This window comes from Pimephales promelas, chromosome 6 (assembly GCF_988280905.1).
Source record: "Pimephales promelas chromosome 6, fPimPro1.hap1.1, whole genome shotgun sequence".
NCBI classification, from domain to species: Eukaryota; Metazoa; Chordata; class Actinopteri; order Cypriniformes; family Leuciscidae; genus Pimephales; species Pimephales promelas.
The window spans coordinates 14,375,088-14,396,229 of NC_142774.1; the positions used below are offsets into that span (position 1 = coordinate 14,375,088).

Below are 21,142 nucleotides of genomic sequence, written 5' to 3' on the forward strand. Positions count from 1 at the left end.
AAAAAGCATAGAGTGAAATTACTAAACATTAAACTAACACATTTTAATTTCAAAATATTATTAAAAATAAGTTTTCACTGGCTGGGTGTAATGGCTGGCTGAGTGAAAGAAAAAAAGAAGCAAAAATGACATTTTTAATTACATTTTTGAAAAGTAAATTCTTAGAAAATTTGCCTTTTCATGTGCTACCCTTTAACGTCACAGTTAACATGAATCAGGGAGTGGGGAAATGAGAGAAATGGGGCTGAATTCTGCAGATTAATTCAAAACTAATCTGATTAAGAGGGTTAAAAGACCAAAATATTTATTTATTTATTTTTTTTTCATTCCCGGTTTAGAATGTTTATCCATTAATGAAATAGAAAAACATGCATACATACTACAAACAAACACTTTTTTGTATACGAAAAAAAGGAGAGAGATTTTTGTGCATAGTTGTGTGGCTCTCAGGGACATGTGTATGGCCTTAGCCGAATAAAGCAACTCAGCAGGAGATCGGCACAATGAGGACCAGTGCATCTCTACTATCAAAGAGAAAAAGAGAAGCCCTCATACACAGCAGGCAGTAAGGGTCACCACAGGGCACACTCAGTAATGAGCACACTCTGTAGTGGCTTTGGACTCTCTAAATGTACAGTACCAGCAGCACCTAAAATCACCTCATTTGACCATCCCACAGAACATGTACACTTACAATCAAACTAACCACCAATAGCAATTATGGTGAACCTCTTCTAAAATCAGAGTATCAAAGGATATCAAAGGAAAATCAAAGGATCCTAAAAAAATATTTAGCATGGTTTCCACAAAAACACTTTCAGACAACTGTTTTCAAAATAGATAATAATAAAAAATGTTTCTTGAGCAGCAAATCAGCATATTAGAATGATTTCTGAAATATTATGTATACTAGGGTAATGATGTTGAAAATTCAACTTTGCCATGAAATAAATAAATAGCATTTTAAAATGTTGTGGTGAGCAGGACGAGGCCGAGGTCCGTGAGAGAGATTGCTGATGAGCAACACCTGTGAGACGGACCGGTCTCGTATCTCGAACGGAGGAGCGGAGGCATAAAGGAGGAGCGACGACAGTGGAGATGGCGAGAGATACGAGACTGGTGCATCTCACAGGTGTCATTCATCAGCAATCCCGCCACCGCTCTCTCACGGCCCTCGGCCTCGTCCTGCTCACCCCAAATGTATTAAAATAGAAAACAGTTATTGTAATAACATTACATTTTCACAATATTACTGTTAGACCATTTAATTCAGAAATGATTAATGGCTTCTGATTTTTTTTTATCAAATGAATACAGATATTTGACCACAAAACTTCACCAAGCCCGGTCTGAGAAAGGAGAAGGGTTAGTCGTGGGGCTAGCAAAAAAAAAAAATGCCAGCAAACCCGCCAACCATCAATCCATCAGCAGAGGATCTAACAATAGACTGCATATGTGCATAGAAGAGATATGAAAGGCAGTAAGCCAGAAGAGGAATGGCAAGCCAACAGGTCCAGACAGCATACCAGCAGAAGCATTGAAGGCGGACCTGGAAACAATGGTAGAGATACTGTTCCCATTGTTCAAGAAAACCTGGGAGGAGAAACAGGCCACCACGGAGTGGAAGGAGGGATAAATTATAAAGCTACCTAAGAAGGGCAACCTCAGCAAGTGTGACAACTACTAAGGGACTACACTACTGTCCATTCCAGGGAAAGAGTTCAATAGAATCATCCTGACTAGAATGAAGGATCAGGTGGATACCCAACTCCATGACCAGCAGGCAGGCTTCCAGAAAGACAGATCCTGTACGGATCTGGGGTGCGTTTCCCGAAAGCATCGTTAGCCAACTATGGTCGCAAGTTCCGTCGTTACCAATAGAGTTCAATGGAAATTGCGACCAACCTGCGACCATAGTTGGCTAACCCTGCGTATCATTGTCGAACAGTCACTGGAGTGGAACTCTTCTCCCTACATCACCTTCGTAGACTACAAGCAGGCCTTTGACAGCCTAGATAGGAGTACCCTTTGGAACCTTCTCCAGCATTAAGGTGTGCCAGCCAAGATCGTCAACATCAACCGAAACTCGTAAGATGGTAGACCAGCGGAGTGGTCCATGGAGGGAAGCTTAAGGAGACCTTCGAAATGAGGATGCCATCAGAAATGCCTGCTCTCACCCTTTCTCTTCTTGCTAGCCATTGTTTGGATAATGAAGACTAAAATGGCACGTACAAGAACAGGAATCCAGGAATCGACCTGGACTTTGCAGATGATTTGGCCATGCTATCTGACACCCGACAGATGATGCAGGAGAAGAAGTAGAGTCTGCTCAAGTAGATCTGAACATCAACAAGCAGAAGACAAAGATCCTCAAGGTGAATAACACCAACAACGACCCAGTCCAGTTGGATAGAAAGGCGTTAGAAGAAGTGGAGGCCTTCACCTACCTGGGCAGTGTCATTGACAAGCAGAGTGGAAGAGAGCGGACATTGTCAAGTTTCCCACTTTTTTATTCAGCTCTGCCCAAACTTGATATGGCGTTCAAACATTGAAGGACGCAATAGAAAGCAACTCATTGACTCGACTGTTTATTTTCTGGGATTGCAGAGGTATTTGCAGAAGCAGTAGTCAGCAATAGGTCAGAAATAGATCAGCAATAGATCTGCAACAGGTTGATAATTTTTAAAGATAAAAATAGACAAAAGAAAAACACACATTAATATAACAAAGATGTTACTTGAACTAACATTTAACGTCTCATTTACCTTCAATATAAATCAACTAAATCAAAATACTTTGACAAGAAAAAATAAATGTTAACAAACTTAAACACCTTTCCCTCAAATCACACCAAATCATACAAAATCTTAGCATCAATCAGTAATGTAGCAAGCAAACTAGTAAAATCCATTAAATATGCTAAAACACAATACTGATCTCTTACAACTTATAGATTACATCAAAAATAAATAAATAAATTCATGTTCATACCAGTTGCGTCTTCAAGTTTGAATTAGTTTTAACTGAATGTGGGTGAAATTCGTTGCAAGTCCAGCAAGAGATATTCTCCAAACTTTTCACCTGCATGTGCTCTTGTGGTGCACCACTTTATTGTGCCCCCTTGGAAACAAACCCTCTCAATGGTTCCTGCCCAGTCACCACACTACACTGCTCTCTACAGGAATTTTTGAGTATGACAGAATTTAAAGAAAAACCTCATTGTTTTGACGAAACAGACATCAAGGCACGAATATTTAAAGCAAGAGCAGCCTTGCTACAACTGAGGAACATCTGCAGCTCGAAGGAGCTGGGCCTAAGGACAAAGGTCAAGAGACAAAGAGACATGGAGGAAAACAGTGGCAACGATGAAGAAAGCTCACCCATTCATCAACTCCTGGCTGCAAAGAATCCTCCAGATCTGCTGGCCAAACACCATCAGCAAACAGGACTTTTGGCAGAGAACCAATCAGCTTCCTGCTGAAGATGAGATTCTGAAACGATGCTGGAGATGGATTGGCCACACGCTCCGCAAGCCAGCTTCCAACATCACCAGGCAAGCACTCACCTGGAATCCCCACGGCAAAAGGGAAAAGAGCAGCTGATAGCCTTGGATACATCTGAAGCCAGCTGGAGAGAAAAGCCCAAGAAAGGGATGCCTGGAGAAATCTTGTCGGCGGCATATGCCCCAGGAGGGGTAGCAGGCATAAAAATAAATAAATAAATAAATAAATAAAATAAAAATTTGACCACAAACGTTTGAACGGTAAAGTAAATTTATTACTTTATTTATTACTTTATTATTATTTAAATTTAATTACTAAACCCTTGCTGTGTCCGAAATCTCCACTCAAAGCACTACTCCCTACCCCCTATGTAGGGGGTAGAGAGTAGAGCACTATATAGTGAGCTCACCAGCATAATAGAAACACCACTTTCGGACACTACTCGATCTTCTCTCGGCGCCATTGATTACATCATCTGTCAGCTGGTGCCGCCGGCTCTGGGCTAAATATATTTTTTCAAAATAAATACATTGCATTATATTGAGCTTATTTCTCCAAAATTTAAAAACTAAAAGTCATTTCTGGCCGTTTTTGTTATAATGCGCTACTCCACACATGATTATAACTTATTTTTACGATCAGCGCAATGCATGATGGTATGTAGGGCTTAGGTTAGTGACCATCGGTTGTACACTACTTTTCAAAATGCATTCTGGGATACATTGAGTGGACTATAGGGTATAATAATCATCACTATCCACAAGTTTCCGAGGGGCGCTCCTGTATAAAAAATAAAGTGGGTGAAACTTCCGGTGAGGCGGCGGAAGTAGCATTCCAATGGTATTTTGTGTGTTAGTTAGCGAAGAGGCTAGCTGTTTCTTGGATAATTATTTTACTATTTAAAGACGCAAATCTTTATGAGAGATGGTGTTACGGAGTTCATGGACAACATGTGCTGTTCGCGGTTGTATGTATAACCGGACTAAACTAGTTCAGTGGCTTAAACGTGATTGTTTTGAACATAAGCTGAAAACGAAATCAGAGTGATCCTGCCAGAGCCCGTCTCTGATCCTGCCAACTACTGTAGTTTTCTATCACCTCCCAAAAGATGACGAATCTTCCTGTGTACATTTGTTTAAATTCTTAATATTCTATAAACTCTATCAGCATGTGATTGGCTGTTCGCTACTGATGTTACAGCTAAACTCAGGATCAAGCCTGTGTTGACAGAATACCAAATGTGCCAGTTAATGTATTCAAGCAGCACATTCATTTATAATTTTGAATAAACTCCAAAGCACAATGACTAAGTGTGTATTTTTTATTTTAATTGTTTGTCAGCTCGCACAACTGTCTGTCACCATGCCTTGATGAGTATTGATTATTAATAATGTTATCATAATACTCCCAATCAACTACTGCGGAGGGTAAAGGTACTGTTATTTCACCCTTTTGAATTTCGTTGAGGTTATGTTCCCACATCGTTAGCTAGTTTGGATCGCTATAACTTGAATGACTGTCAACTATTGAATGAACGAGTGTCAAGTATGTCAAATCGCGCTTTGTTTACTTCCAACCGGAAGTCGCGCCCACTTTTGACGCAAGGCCTCATGGGGCGTAGGAAACTTGTGAATACATTCGGACAGCACTACAAAATGGCGAGCTCACTATATAGTCCACTATACGTATAGTGAGTAATGGGTGATTTCGGACACAGCAAAAAGACTGCCAAAGTGATCTCCGAATGTCGGACCTCACTGTAAATACACATATATTTATGACAGTGTGTAGAGCCTTTGTTCCAGCGCAATGGAACATTGAAAGGACAAGTGAAGGTTATTAAAGGGAGATCAAAGCAGTGTTAGTAAGACACTTTGTCTCAGTTTGAGCTGGTTCCTGTTTGCTCAGACACTTTGCTAACACTCCAGTCTTGTGAAAAAGGAGCACGTCATATAAGCTTTTGATGCTTCAAAGCACCGGATGTGGTAAAAAAAAAAAAACACAAAACAAACCTTGACACTTAACCATCATACAGTAAGCAGAAAAGGTTTGTTTGTGTATGTCTGTTTGTTTTATCTATTATTGAATAGGAATACAGGGTTATCTCATGCAAGCGAGAAGGAAACTTTCCACAAATAAGAACAGCTTCCACTCTCTGATACCAGCTATTTGTATGAAAAGTATTTGATAAGTTTGTGAGATGTTTAAAAGTACAAAGTTGTTAACACAAACGCAACTCTGTCTTGGAAATTGTTATGCTGGATATCACCCAATTTACAGATTTTCTCTTATGTCTCACCTTCAGTGTCTGTGTGAGGTGCTAGTTTCTGTTCCCGAGTTCAGAGTAAAAAAACTTGCTTTACTTTAACATCTTGTTAACTAGTCCCGTACCACAGCTTTGTGCTTATGGCAAGGCTACAGGAGTGTTGTCCATAATGATTAGTAAGGAAACACACTCTCATGGATTCAGAGGTGTTATAGGTGTTATATTAGTTACAGTACTAGTTGCATCCTTCATATGTGGCCTTTTTATTTGCACTACTTTTCAAAGGTCTGGGTTCACTCTGATTTTTTAAGGCGTCAGGAACAGCATTTTCCTAACACTTTATTACGACAGACCACTTTAGACATTCTACTATCTTTGCAACTTTGCAACTACGTCAACCGCCAAGAGTGTTAGTTGACTGTTGTTTATGCACCATTAAAACTGACTAAAACTAAACAGTAGGGCTGGGTATTGAGACAAATTTCACAATTCGATTCGATTTCGATTCACAAGCTTGCAATTCGATTCGATTTCGATTACGATTCGATTCGATTCAATATCGATTATTTTGGATATCAGTTACAATAAATGGCATTTTTTCTCAAGGGAATCAAATCTCTTAACTAATGCTGTAAACTATGGGAGTCTAGTTGTAGCCTACTAGGCTTCATTAGCCTAATATGAAGGTAATAATGAATGAATCACTTAAATTACACTTTTATTTATTTTTATAATAAGAAGATTATATGAAATATAAACATTTAAATGGTGGCTGTCATAAAAAACTTGCCAGATTTATTCAAATATGAAGGTAATAATGAATGAATCACTTAAATTACACTTTTATTTATTTTTTATATTAAGAAGATTATATGAAATATAAACATTTAAATGTTGGCTATATATTTAGCAAAATGCTCCTCTCTGTAGTTATTTTTTCCTAGCTGACTAACGTGTTGATGTGGGTTTTTACTGAGGTAAATATGATTGATACATTGATTAGAAGCTGTTTAACTGACGTCTTTCCACGGTTGAAACGCTGATTGAGCGAATCAATGTGACATGATACGAATTTCGATAAGTTGTACTCTATCTTTTAACACACTTTCAGACGCTCATTCATGTTTATTTCGCGCTGTGACTGGTATTATTAAGCCGGAAGAGAGATCAGCGCTGCTGCTTCTCATCAGCTGCGCCAGAGTGATCTCACGCCACAGCGCCAAAACTCTATTTATGTTTTTGAATTTCTAAAGAAAATGGATGTAATTTGAAAATTAAGACTTTGCTTCATATCAATAGTAACAAAGGACAAAGATTATTGCAATTTTTTTTGATGCGCGCAGCTTCGATACAATATCCCATTCATTCAAATGAAACAGGATGAATAATCGATTCTTGAGACTTAAGAATCGATATCGGTTCGTAAAAATGAGAATCGATTAATATCGAGAAATCGATATTTATTACCCAGCCCTACTAAACAGAAATACAAAATGAAATAAAAATAAAAAAGTAGTGAAAATTTGTAAACAAATGTTACAAAAAGAGAGATTTGACTAAATCATAAATAATGACAGCATTACCCAAACAACCTAAAATTACTTCAATGCATTGTGATACAGTAATTACAGCATCCAGGTCAGGATTTGAAATCCTTTTAGTGAAGACACCCATTTGTGCGAGTGAATCTGAGGACAATCAGTCAGTGTGAAACCTCCTACCCAGTCTAAAAGGGTATTTACACCACAGGTGACAAACTATGAGTGACGTAGCAGTGGCATATACAGGTCAGCTTGATACCTGTCCCAGCACTCCAGCTGTCCTGGCCTGTCAAAAGAGACCATCAAATCTAACTGGGAAAATTACTAGTGTTTGTAGGCCTTGAACTTATCTGACCTACTCCAGGACGCCAAAGCAAGCAAAAAGCACACACCAAAAAAAAAAAAAAAAAAAAAACCCAGCCATGAACCTATCCAACTTCTTCTGCGCCAGTTCTATTTCCCATGATTCATTGCAGGTTCAACTGACAAAACGGTTTTCTACTTCCAGTTGAAGTATTTGTTTACATAGAATGCTAGAACTCTAGTCCAGACTTTAGAAAAATATCAGTCTACACCAAAAAGATGGACAACGCCCCTTCGCTCTTTTCCATCAGAGAAAACTGATGTCAACATTATGAAAAAAGTCAGCTGGTGCTTCAGTGACTACTTTGTACAGAGAACCTGTCAATCACAGCTGTCAATCATGATGTCACAGCACTGTTTTTATACAGTAGCATCAAATCACTAAGTAAAAACGAACTTATTTTAAAAACAAACACTTGAAATTACATTAAAGCGATAGAAACTACAATAAATGACAGAAACTATCTTTGGAAAAAGGATATGTGAAGTGTAGTTTAATTGTTTAGTTGTTCTCACGTCCCATCGAATAACACGGGGAGGCGGGGTTTATGACCTATACTAGGACCGGTCACTGGGGGGGGGGGGGGGGCGATCAAGACGTTTTGGCTTCACGTTTAAGGGGTGGTGCGGCATGCTTTGTCTACACATGCGTTTTATATTTAATATGAGCAAAATATACATAACACAGCAAATCTTTAACTTTTAGGTGGCAAAATATTTTTTAGTAATTCTATGAATTACACTGGGCAAAACAAAAGTAATAGCCTACTAACCGGATGAAGGGTCGGCCTCGACAAAAAAAAATAATGAACGTGACAGTTCTCCATTACGGACATGACCGCTCTAAAAGCGACTTTAAAATTTACTTGACTTTAAAACATGCATCAGCTATCCTTTGGAAGTTATGAAGAAAAGAAAAAAAGTTCCCTAATCTCTGATTTTATAAAAAATAACGTGATCAGATCACATTTGATGAATGTTTTTAGTTTGTTTGTTTATTTTGTTTTTTGATTTAGTTTTGCGATGTGTGGATGACACAATCTGAAACACATAGCAAAAACGCATAGACCAGTTTCGAACCAGAAGTTGGCAACCGGAGTCGTCATTATGGCAGCACGCATTGTTTAGAGCAGAATAAGGTGGATAGTGATCCCTAACAGCTCTGTATTGTTAGAAAATTAAAAGATGTTGAATGTTTAAATTAAAACATTTCAAATGTGTATTTGTTGATTTTATCAATTGTGATGTTGGCTTACCTGTCAATACAGCCACAATAAGAAAAAAAAAAACACTGATCTATAATGAGAACTCTAGTCTACCCACAGCTACAGAATGCAAGCTTTAAATCAATGGCGAAAAGTGATTCCGCATCAAGAATGACAACACCACTTACAGTAGAGATTGATAATCTTAATAATTGGCTTGAAAGTGTAAAAGTATAGTGCTGTGTGCCCTCTAATAAATAGATTATGCTGTAAATACTGATTATAGTCAGTGCATTTAGCAACAAATAGTATGCAAAATGCCCTTTACCTATGGCCTCATTCATATTATTTTACATCAAATTGCACCTTATTACTTTTTTTTTTTTTTTTTTCAACAATTCTGAAAGGTCCTCAGCAGTTTCTAATCAAAAGATCCATGTCAAAACGGATTGATTCCTTTTCCTGGTTGCCAGCATTAATGTTTACACAATATCGCCTCCATTTGTTGAAGGTCGGTGCCCAAAGGCCTTTAAGAAACGCAACCAATTCAATCCTGTCACATACTTGTTATTCAGTTCATGCTGCAGGCTTACATTTTTTTCTGAAACAATACATCTTCATGAAATAAAATTTACTACATTTCTCTATTAATCAATACCATTCAAAAATGAATTTTACCATTACAGCATATACTCTGATACTGATAGAGGTCTTTAGTGTGCTTGTTGCACAATCATAATGTGTATTGACAAAACTCGCATTACTTTTATTGTAAATATGCTGTACACTCTATGGTCCGGTTTCACAGACATGGCCAGGATTGGGCCTTGGTTATTTTATTTATTTATTTTTTAGAAACATGCCTTATTAAAAAAAAAAAAAAAAAAAAAAAAAAACATTACTGATGTGCATCTTGAGACAAAACAATCTCACCGACATATTTTAAGATATGTCAGTGCAAGTTGCTTTCAGTTAAACAGCTCAAACATGCATTTAAGAAACTGGGGGAGGCATTTCATAAAGAATTCTTCATTGCCAATACAATTTAAGATGAAATAATTGGATTAACTGTTACCATAACCTTCATATTTTACTATTAAGACAATGCAATTTCAAAATCTGAGACACTTTCATTTCTCTAATATTTAATGTAACTCATCCATATTACAGCATCAAACTAAAAGTGAGAATTTAAAATCCAGAAATAGGACAAAACCCTGAGGTAGAGAAAGCACTCACCCCTGTTATCTTCTTTAATAACTCAACCTGAGAAATGCACAATGCTCGTAGGACTTGAGACCCTGTGATTAATGACACCTTGCTTGGCCTTACTATAACGACATCCCATCTTTAGGCCTTAAAGTCTTTCCCAAGGTTACTGTCCCTATTCTGAATAGTGCTTGTTACAGAACAGTGCCCTTTTCAGATGTCCGCCTCACAATTTCATACTGAAAAAAGAGGTCATATTTACTAATATGTAAAGTCAGGTTCAAACAGACTTTTTTTGTTGTTTTTTGTTTTTTAGAAAAAGCAAGAACATTTTTATGGCCATTGTTATAATTGGTTGAATTTATCTTGTATCGCAATCGCATGCACCCTAAAACAATTACAGCCAATGGCAGTGTTGTACTTGTGGCAGATCTTCTGTAGAAAGATAATAATCGTGCTGAAGATAAAAAACCCATCCAGTTTTACTGTTGTTATTCCATGTAATTCAATTTCCCCTAAAGCTTTACAATGCCTATAAAACACAAATCTGAAGCAGGAATTGAATACAAAGTATGTTCCTTTTGGTCTCTGATCTACGATCACAAAGTTTAAGACTTCTCGCCAACTTCCCAGCTGTGGACATTTTACAGCAATGATGATTCTTTTGTGTTGTTTAAGTTCGTTTAAGTTTACCTAAAAACATATATGAGAAGAGGATTCTTTGAGGGTGGATTATCCATGCTTTCCGGGGTCTTACTGATATTAACAAAAGAAAAGCGCTTTCAGGAAATTCTGCACTGATTCCTACACGCATACTAATGTCCACATTCACGAGTGTGACCGCCGGGCGTTCCGCACCCCTGCGCTGATCTGGTCCTCCGTTAATAAGGAGAGCCGATTCGCTTCTAGACGCTGTAGGGCTCATTTCCTGATCGTATTAAACCACTTCCTCCTGACGGCTTTGACTCAGCACAATTCTAAATATATTCCCCCACACAGAGGCAAAGAAATGACCCCAGGCTGAGGGTGATCACTCACACAACCAGTTAGAGGACTGCAGAGCTTTAATGAGGGCCTTTAATTAATGGCTGGCGAGCTTCCAGTGGAGAGGTGGAGGAGAGCGGGTTAAACCGGTGGAAAGGGGTCGACACCTAAGGACATTAATGCCCACTTCTGAGATTATACGCCCCCCGACACCATGTGAGAAGCAGACGAAATGATAGGGTGGTAAACGAAAAAAGCAAACACAAATAAAGCAGGATTTAACAAACGTGTTCAAGCATCGATATATTTTTTTTCACCCTGATCATGGATAGAGATGTTTTCTAATGGGGCTGCAGCCACTCTGTAAGAGTCACTAATCTGGGCCTGCGTTTAAATCAGAGACAGGAGCGTATGCGATAAACCACCGGGGCCAATTAGTTATGATGTTAAACCACAGACACTTAGGACCCATCCAATTTAAGAAACAAATAAATTCCGAGGGCACTTACTTCGGTGGAGTGCTTTCAGCAGCCTGTTGATGCTGATTAAATATCGGCACATGGTGAGGGAGGCACGCCGCACTTATTAGCCTGCCTTTGAGTTCCTCTCTGCTTAGAGGATACATTTTTAAAGTAAATGACTCCATGCTCAAGGGACTCCCCTGTTGCCTTGAAACATTAGAAACAACAACTGCCTGTACATGGGCTTGGAATGCTACAAAAACATCAGAGATATGGAAATGAGAGGGATGAATCTGGGTCATACACTTTCAGGAAACAGGGCTTTAGTTCAAAGAGGGGAACGGAGGGGGGTGGCTCGATGTTTCTTCAAATGACATTGGAATAGAACGTGGTTGGAAGAAAGTTCGACCATATTGTGAAGAGAAAGGTTTAGCGGTGGTCAATGTGGAAGCTGATTCCTTGGGATATGCTTTCATCATACAACTTTCAAAGTAACCAAAGGGTTCTGCTCTACAACCTGCAATGGGTTGAGTGAAAAGGGCATTTTATCAGCGATGTCAGTACTAACAGAGAATGTCTAATTGAAGAGAATTGGCACTGGCTGGTTACTTCCGGTTTCTGGACTGGATGCAGTAACACGTCTCGGTGCTCGCGGTCGAGTGCAGAATGAATGGGAGTAACCCAGAAATCCACTTTTCCAGGATGTAATTTTTTGTCAAGTAATTTGAAAGTTGCATTCAAAAGGGAGGGCTAAGATAATACACTCAGCTGAAAATTGCATTTTTAAGTTCACTTATCTGTTCTAAAAATCCGTTCAAAAATGTGATGACGTCACACAATAGCAGAATGCTAGCATGTTCCGGCCAACAACGGCCTAACCTGTAAGACATCGAAATGACATAAGTACTCGTTCATTCGACTTTTGGCCTATAATCTATATTGAACTTGCGGAATCGACAATAAAATCAATGTCGATTCAATGAAAAGCAGGAGGAAGAGACACATTTAGCCGTTTAGCTCCATAGACTCCCATTTATTCAGCACTTGCCCGCGATCACCTCCAGTGGAATTCTAATGGAACTGCAACCAAGATGATACACAATGGGGCTAATAGGAAGTGCCATGGCTCTCCGTTAGACGGGCTAAGACAAAGAAATATTTCTACAGCTAAATTTTTCAATCTTGCTCCTTGGAAATTTTTAGGTGTCCTATCCCACAGGTGGAGTGTTATGGTCTTGTTTAATGTAAAACAACTAAGATGTCACTTTTGACCACCTGAAAAGCATTTCAGATTACTGTCCGATTACTGTCCACATGCTATGTAGCCATCTCAAGATATAACAATTCGAAGGATTCACATAAAGTCGTAGTCTAAGAGTGTAGTTTAGGTGCACGAAATAAGTATTTGCCTTTATAAAGATCATTTCCAGAATGTTATATGTAGCCCTCGACCACAAAATCAATCACATGGGTACATTTTTTTTGAAATTGAGATTTATACATAAAATAGTACAGTATATTTGGTAGAGATCTCAGAATCTGAAATCTGAGGGTGTAAAAAAAAAATAGAATAACGCCTTTAAAGTTGTCCATTTATGTTCGCGATTGTGCTGCATTCACTCACAAATACAAAAGCTTTATATATTTTCGGTAGGATATTTACAAAATATATTCATGGAACATGATCTTTACTTATTATCCTAATAATTTTTGCCATAAAAAAAAAATTGATAATTTTGACCCATACAATGTATTGCCACAAATATACTGTACCCATGTGACATGTGACTGGTTTAGTGATCCAGGGTCACATACAGTAAGTTTAAATCCTTTGATGAGGTTCAAGGTGAGGTGACTGTCATATGCTGTTCTATCGAGATATCCAGGTTACCTTTCATTTTGTTATTTAACAAGAAACTGCATTTTTGAACTTTTACGAATTTAGCACATTTGCTTGACATATTTGAGTTTGTTTAATATGAAAATGTATACTGTATACAATGGGCCCGCAGATTTGGTGAAAAGCCTTGAGATAATCTTAGCTTGTTCATTATGCTATCAGCCACTCAGAGGCAAAATGACAAAAAATGTCAGCGCCTGAGCCATAATTACATTTCGAAACCCTGTGCAGGAAAGATAAACACGGGTGCTGTGTCTATATTAATATAGCTACTGGGGGAGTCATCCATAAGAGAGCAGCACAAACATGCAAATAAATGATAATTTGGTGACATCAACAAATGCACATCATTTGAGGGTCTGCTTAGCATTACAGCTTCTCTGGTAACAGGCATCTTCTTACAGAAAGATAGCAAACGTATTTAGGTTTTTCTGACCAAGTCGGCATTAAGACTTAAAAAAAAAAAAATCTTTCTACAGTATATGCAGATTTGAATACCAATTTAATTTGGTACACGTCGACTGTCTGACTGACAGGTGACTGCTTTCAAATGATCACATGCATGTTTTCATATGAAGAGTTCAGATGCAAAAGCCTCTAAATGCCATTTGAAATTTTCATCTTTAATGATGATTTTTATCAAACTTGTATATTTAAGTTCAGTAATTTCACTTAAATAACAATTAATAGGTAATTATCATTGCCATTTAAGTAAAATAACTGAACTTAAATATACAAGTTTGATAAAAATCCTCATTAAAGATGAAAATTTCAAATGGCATTTAGAGGCTTTTGCATCTGAACTCTTCGTATGTTCTCTGTGAAGAGTTTGGTTGTTCTTTGTGGTTATGCGGCAGCACACATGAATGACTGAATGTATTTGTAAATATGTCTTAGAAAAAAAATGCTTTGGCGTGATTCTGTGGAAAACAATGTTGAAGAATGTTGGTTATCAAACCATTTTGGTTAGTCATACAGGGATCAACCTGCTCAGGACTGTGCATGTCTGGTCCCGAAAACGCAAGTGTGCAGACTCAAGTTCCAAGATGTCAGCGCCATATCGGGACATTGGCGGCTTCAGTACTCTCTGATGGAAAAGAGTGAAGGGGCATCGTCCAACTTTTTTTTTTTACAGTCTATGATTAGACTTTGCAGCGCAAATGCAGCCTAATATATCTGCCACTGTATTATGTCAATAATATTTGATTAAACAACAATATAAACAAGTAAGGAAATACTAACTGCTCCTTATTTATTTATGTGTTCTTTACTACAATTTACTGACTTTTGTCTGTTGAAAAAATATTAGGTTGATGAACCAATATTGTTTATGCTTAAAGGCTGCATATCTTTTGATAATGCTGAACTCAAATTAAAACATAAATAGTATGGTAATACTTTATTTTTAGCAAAAAATGCATTAACATTAGGTAATGCTTTGTTTTATTAAGAAATGTTTTTTTATCACTAATAAAACGTTAATGTAATGTTAATTTATTGATTTGTTCATAAATCAATGCTGATCTATACAACTTGAAATGCTAAAATGTTAGTATTAGTATATGGAGCATTAGCATCAACCAATTGAATCTTACTGTGGTGGATTCTTGCCTTATTCTTGGATTTGGATTCTTGGTGGATTCTTGGATTTGTATTATTATTATATTTTTTTTTTCTTTGCATGATTGTGTTTATGGGGTGCAATATAACATGTATTCGTGGTTGTTCTTTTTAAAAAAGTCTTATTTTTTCATAAACTTCACCTTTATTTTAGACTTCCTGAGTCTATGAAACCACTCCCTCAGAAACAGGCAGTGGGCTCAGATTGGTTAGTTTGGCCCGGTGTGTTGTGATTGGCTAAAATGTCGCTCACGTTGTCCGGAAGGTTAACGCCCATTACCTTTATGAGCGAAACGTGCATGTCATGAGCTCCGGTCCAGATGTAAATATGTGTCGAACTGCAGTATCAGTTTGAGGCAGAATCAGACCGAGAAAGCCACGATGAAGAGAGTCAAACAGAACCTCACCACACACGGCTCTTACTAAACGTTTCTGAATGATAATTTGCTACATTCTTTTAACTTTATACACGTTTGTTTTACACAATAGCATCTGACTGGCAACAATAGCAACTGACTGGCTACTAGGGGTTGAGGGGTTGATGCAAATGTGTGGGTTAGTGACGTACCATAACCCAGCTGTAGTCCCAATCGAGTCATTTTTGTAGGCAATATACTTCCTGATTTTTAAAAGACGATATCTCTGCTTACACTAAACTTTCAGCGCTGCAACTTTGCAGATACTGTTCATGCACCAACAGCAACATTACACACTATTTAAAATGAAAAAAGTGAAATCGCAGTCAACCCCCCCCCCCCCTTTAAAAACAAAAGTATGTTCATTAACATTTTTTACCACAATGGATTTCAAGTAATTCTAAAAAATGAAATGTTTTAGCAACTAACGAGGCTGATCATGACCTCATGTATTCAACCTGCGAATAAAAGTCTTGTTGCTTTAAAATGCCAACGAAAGCTTGTAGAATTACGAAACAAAGAGAGAATGCATTTTGTTTAGTTTTCCAGAGAAAAGGAATTAATTATTAAAAAACACAACATTGCCTTGAAGTTCAGCATGGGCTTGTTGTATAATTTAACACCAAAAAAAGTGCATACTGTTTCCAAGTTTGACTTCTGGTGGTGCTGGGCGATTCTCTGCAGACCGGGAGAGTGGAGACAACAGAGCAAGGGAGCTGTCAATCAACCCGGGACACACAGAGGGCCGTGTCACCGCAAAGAGACAGCTGTGCCAATCTAGTCTTTGAATGTCAGTGATTGGAATCTCGAGGCTCACAAAAGGAGCAGCCAAATGAGGCTTTTCTACAAAATCTACCTCGATTGTCATTCCCGGTGATGTGTGCTTCTAAGGAGGTACGCTGCTCTGGGTCTCTGATTGTCAGCCTCGTGCCATACAATTTCACTTTCTTGCTTTGTGAATCTTCGCAAAAGAACAAGAGACATGTGACGAGAAGCGGCAGAGCTTAAGTTATGAACAACTTCTGACTTGTAAACGCCATATTCAGGGCACAAAACTTCTCAAAGATGAAAATAAGAAAAGTATCTTACCTAAAACATGTTATTCAGGCGAGGATTCAATAAAGGCGTTCACGCTTGGTGTAACATCAAGCCGACTGTATGCTTGAGATGTGTAGCACCAGTTAGTGAAGCGAAACAAACTCAAACAGCAGTGGTACTCATTAGGGGTCCAACATTTCTTAACCAACCACAAAAAGTTACTCTGTTTAATCCCACACATGCTTGGCGTCACTGATCATCTCTCATCTGTCATCTGTCATGAGACATCAGGGAGATGACAGTGGTCTTGAACGAGGCGTTCAAGACTCGATTGTGTTTGCCGTGGTGTCACTTACAGAGACTGCCTGGAAATTTGGAGAACACAATGCAATGCAAATAACATCACAGGGAGGAATAGAAACAATAACACATGTAAACAAATAAGTCACAAAGTGGCTGCCAGACTCAGCAGAGAGGATTGCATCAAGTGCTGGTGGTGTCATGCTGATTTGAAGAGCGGATGACAGGAATGCAACGCTGCTGTATTTGTCCTGATTGTATTTATTTATTTTATTTGGAGGAGGATGATGAAAAGCCTGGCATGGTTTGCCTTTGTTATGTTTTTTAGATTCCAGATCTTATGGACAGGAGCATTTCATGTGATTAAATAAGGAACCTTCAGGCATCAAAACTCTACATCAATGGCACGGTTTGAAAGTTGTAGGTTGTTGTCCACCTCCATCAGTGCTCATCACGGTGAAAATGCAATAAACTCTGTGGTCAACTCCTACGATGCACAGTAAGCTGATATTGTGCAAATGGGCAAAATGCATTTAGGCTTATTTCTATGGAGCAAAAGTTTATCGGAATAAATCTGACAAAAAAAAAACTAATCTTTTAAGAAAAATCTGTGGGGTGACTACAAGTCAAGTCAAGTCAAGTATATTTATATAGCGCTTTTCACAATATAGATTGCATCAAAGCAGCTTCACAGTATCAATCAAAACATAATATCAATGTCCGTTTCTTAGTGGAAAAACATCCACGTTTGGTAGAGCTGATCAAGGGTATTACTGATTGGTTAATTAATTTGAATATCCCCAACTGAGGCAACAGTGGAAAAGAACCGGAAAAAAACAGACTGATTCAAGCTAATAGAAGAGCAACTTTGACTGAAATAATCACTCGTTACAACCGAGGTATGCAGCAAAGCATTTGGGAAGCCACAAAACGCACAACCTTGAGGTGGATGGGATACAACAACAGAAGACCCCACCGGGTACCACTTATCTCCACTACAATAGGAAAAAGAGGCTACAATTTGCAAGAGCTCACCAAAATTCGAAAGTTGAAGACTGGAAAAAAAAATGTTTCCTGGTCTGATGAGTCTCGATGTCTGTTGAGACTTTCAGATGGTAGAGTCAGAATTTGGCATAAACAGAATGAGAACATGGATCCATCATGCCTTGTTACCACTGTGCAGGCTGGTGGTGGTGGTGTAATGGTATGGGGGATATTTTCTTGGCACACTTTAGGCCCCTTAGTGCCAGTTGGGCATCGTTTAAATGCCACAGCCTGCCTGAGCATTGTTTCTGACCATGTCCATCCCTTTATGGCCACTATGTCCCCATCCTCTGATGGCTACTTCCAGCAGGATAATGTACTGTACCATGTCACAAAGCTCGAATTATTTCAAATTGGTTTCTTGAACATGACAATGAGTTCACTGTACTAAAATGGCCCCCACAGTCACCAGATCTCAACCCAATAGAGCATCTTTGGGATGTGGTGGAATGGGAGTTTTGTGCCCTGGATGTGTATCCCACAAATCTCCATCAACTGTAGGATGCTATCCTGTCAAATGGGCCAACATTTCTAAATAATTCTTTCAGCACCTTGTTGAATCAATGCCATGTAGAATTAAGGCCGTTCTGAAGGTGAAAGGGGGTCAAACACAGAAACACCTTGACGGATTTACTAACGGTTTGGTCTCTTACAAACGTTATTCACGTGGCTATAATTCTGATTGATTATTTATGTATACACTTATTACTCATAAGTATGCAGTATCATAACTAAATCTCTGACGTTTATAACAAATCAAACCATTTGAAAATCGATAGAAAATTAAGCAAGTTATGGTTATTTAAAAAGTACATGCACCATTAAAACACAATGTTACGAGTGAGTGAACTGCCTGTGACAAGATGGCCACCAGGTCCCGCCCAGATTGTAAAATGTACAAGTGCGCAGTGAAGCCTGGAATCATCTTTGATCATACAAATACAGTTAGGTGCACGATGTGCAGTGTCAATCTGCCATAAACATAACATTATAATGAGATCATGTGAATTCATTGTGCTTTAGTTGCCTGTGTTTCAGAATGTTGTTATGTGAAGACTGCTATGAGATTTATACTTGGTTTTAAAAGACGGAACATTGATAAAATTGTTATTGTAAAAATACTAAATAGAATTGTCTTTTTAATTCATTTTTTATCATATTTATTTATTCATTCATGCATTCATTAATTAATGTAATACAATCCAATGTAATGTAATGTAGTGTTTATTTAACCAGGCAAATGTGTCAAATGGGACATGAATTAAAAAAAAACACACACGCACACAAAAAACAAAAAAAAACTGAGGCCTCCTTATTTCAGAATGCCACTGACTTAAGGGTGGTTCTGTCTAAAACAACAAGAAACTTAATAAACATCCAACATCTTTAACATCTTTATTCTCCGCTCAAGAGTATTGTACAGCCTTGTAAACGTGCCTTTTATTGTCTTTTATTTATTATTCATGGTCTCGTCGTTAGGTCACAATTCAGTGATTTTACAGTCAAGGATAAAACATGAGGGCAAAAAAAGTTGTATTCAGTATTAGCTTGAAGCAGAACTGAGCAGCAACAACAAAGATTTATATCAATAAGCTGCAACATCAAAGCATCAACCAAGGTTTGGAAGTGAAGGGGGGAGAGAAGAGATCTGCCATCTCAATAGCGATACATGAGCAAAGAGGTTACATCAGGAGAACATTAAATACATTCATTAAGAAATTATCAGCTCATGTCACCATTAGTGCTGAAGAGAACTGTACGGTTGAAAGTTTTTCACCCAAGTTTAACAACCCCCTTGAGATGTAACATTTAAGATGAAATCTCCCTTTAAAATAAGACATGAAAAGCATAAGAAATGCCCTCAGAGAGCAGCGTTAAAAGAAAGGCAACTACTACTTTTAGCAGACACAGGAACAGACGATGATCATCGTGAGCGAACCGAGTGAAAGGAAATTAATTTGGGACAAATAGGTGAGACAAATCAATTCGACTTCAGCCCAGAAATTGCTTTCAAGTAGGTCCACACGTGTTGTGCAGGTCGAATGAGGGTGTTTGCGCCCTTTCCAATTCTTTGGCTAATAAACTAGCGTCCAGTGGCAACAGGGAATCTCGAGGAGCCACAGAAACATCCATCAGTCGGGTAGGAAAAAAGGTAAGCTTGGCAGATGCATGTGGCTGAGATCGCCCATTAATCTTAAGAGTGAAGTGTAATTAGGATGGACTTTATGAGTTCACGTGATGTCATAAATAAAAGGAGAGGAGAGGAGCAGCAGCCTGAGGAGAGAGAAGCTTGTCTTCTAATGACCCGGAGAGCTTGTGAGAACAGCCAGGTGTCAATGAGGGCTTGATGCATGTGTCTGCTGTGCTTTATTTCTACATAATGAACAGTTTGGCAACACGGCAGATGTAGCCCAGCAGAGAGCTTCTGTGGCGAAATATTTATGGATAAGCTATTGAGTACAAGAAAGGTAATTTAACTGCACGGCACACTTAATTCAACTTTCTACTGATTTCAAGGATAAATTAGCTTAATAACAAACCTACGCGACGCGAAGGCTGCAGCCAGCATTCCGATCAATAGAGAGCTGAAGTGTAATTGGAGTAGCACAAAGCCACATTCTCTAAAGGATCAATTGCTGGTGCTGCATGTGGCTTCAAGGCAGTTACAGCACCAGCATACCTGGCTGACACTGATAGCAGATAGTCAACAGCAAACCAAGATTAAAGAAGCTTGACTTGAAATGGCATCAGCAATGCATTTGATATGTTGGAATGTCATCAATCATTTCAGAAGCCAAAAAAAAAAAAAAAGGTTTAAGAACTTTTATTTTTTTTAAATAACATGCACCGATGAACCAGGGTCATTTAACAAAGCAAATGAAAATTCTGCCATTATTTCTTGCCATTCCAAACCCATCTGCTGTTATTTGACAACTACATTTCTAGCGAACACTTCTGTCATGCTTCAAAAAAGGATAACAAATACCATAAAAGAAGTTTCTATGACATTTTTAGATATAAATGACAACATTTTGCCTGTCAATGGTCGGTGTATTTCAGGTAAGAAATTGAATAAAGTAATCAAATGTAAAACATATGTATATATTTCTATACAACAGTTCTTTCTGGTTCTTGAAAGCTGTGCAATATTCACCCAGTAACAGCACTCTAAGCACTTGTTTCACTCCGCTTGCGGCTATTGTCAAGGCGTTCGAGCAAATCCACCATATTTAAAAAAAAAAAAAAAAACTACTGTTGTTGTGTCACGAAATGTTATAATGTTATGTTAAAA

General features: G+C 38.2%; 1 protein-coding gene across 2 annotated transcripts in view; it reads right to left on the reverse strand.

Annotated features, from left to right (window-relative positions):
* galntl6 (polypeptide N-acetylgalactosaminyltransferase like 6) overlaps window positions 1-21,142 on the reverse strand; it is a 251,525-nt gene that overhangs the window by 220,921 nt on the left and 9,462 nt on the right. Inside the window, exon 1 of one of the 2 annotated variants that reach the window (XM_039691148.2) lies at window positions 2,992-3,112. The exons of the other annotated variant lie outside the window; for it this stretch is intronic. Within the exon in view, the coding sequence (XP_039547082.2) occupies window positions 2,992-3,087 (96 nt within the window). The 5' untranslated portion in view covers window positions 3,088-3,112. Of the gene's footprint in view, window positions 1-2,991; window positions 3,113-21,142 lie in introns of those variants that run through there. 2 annotated transcript variants of the gene reach the window in all.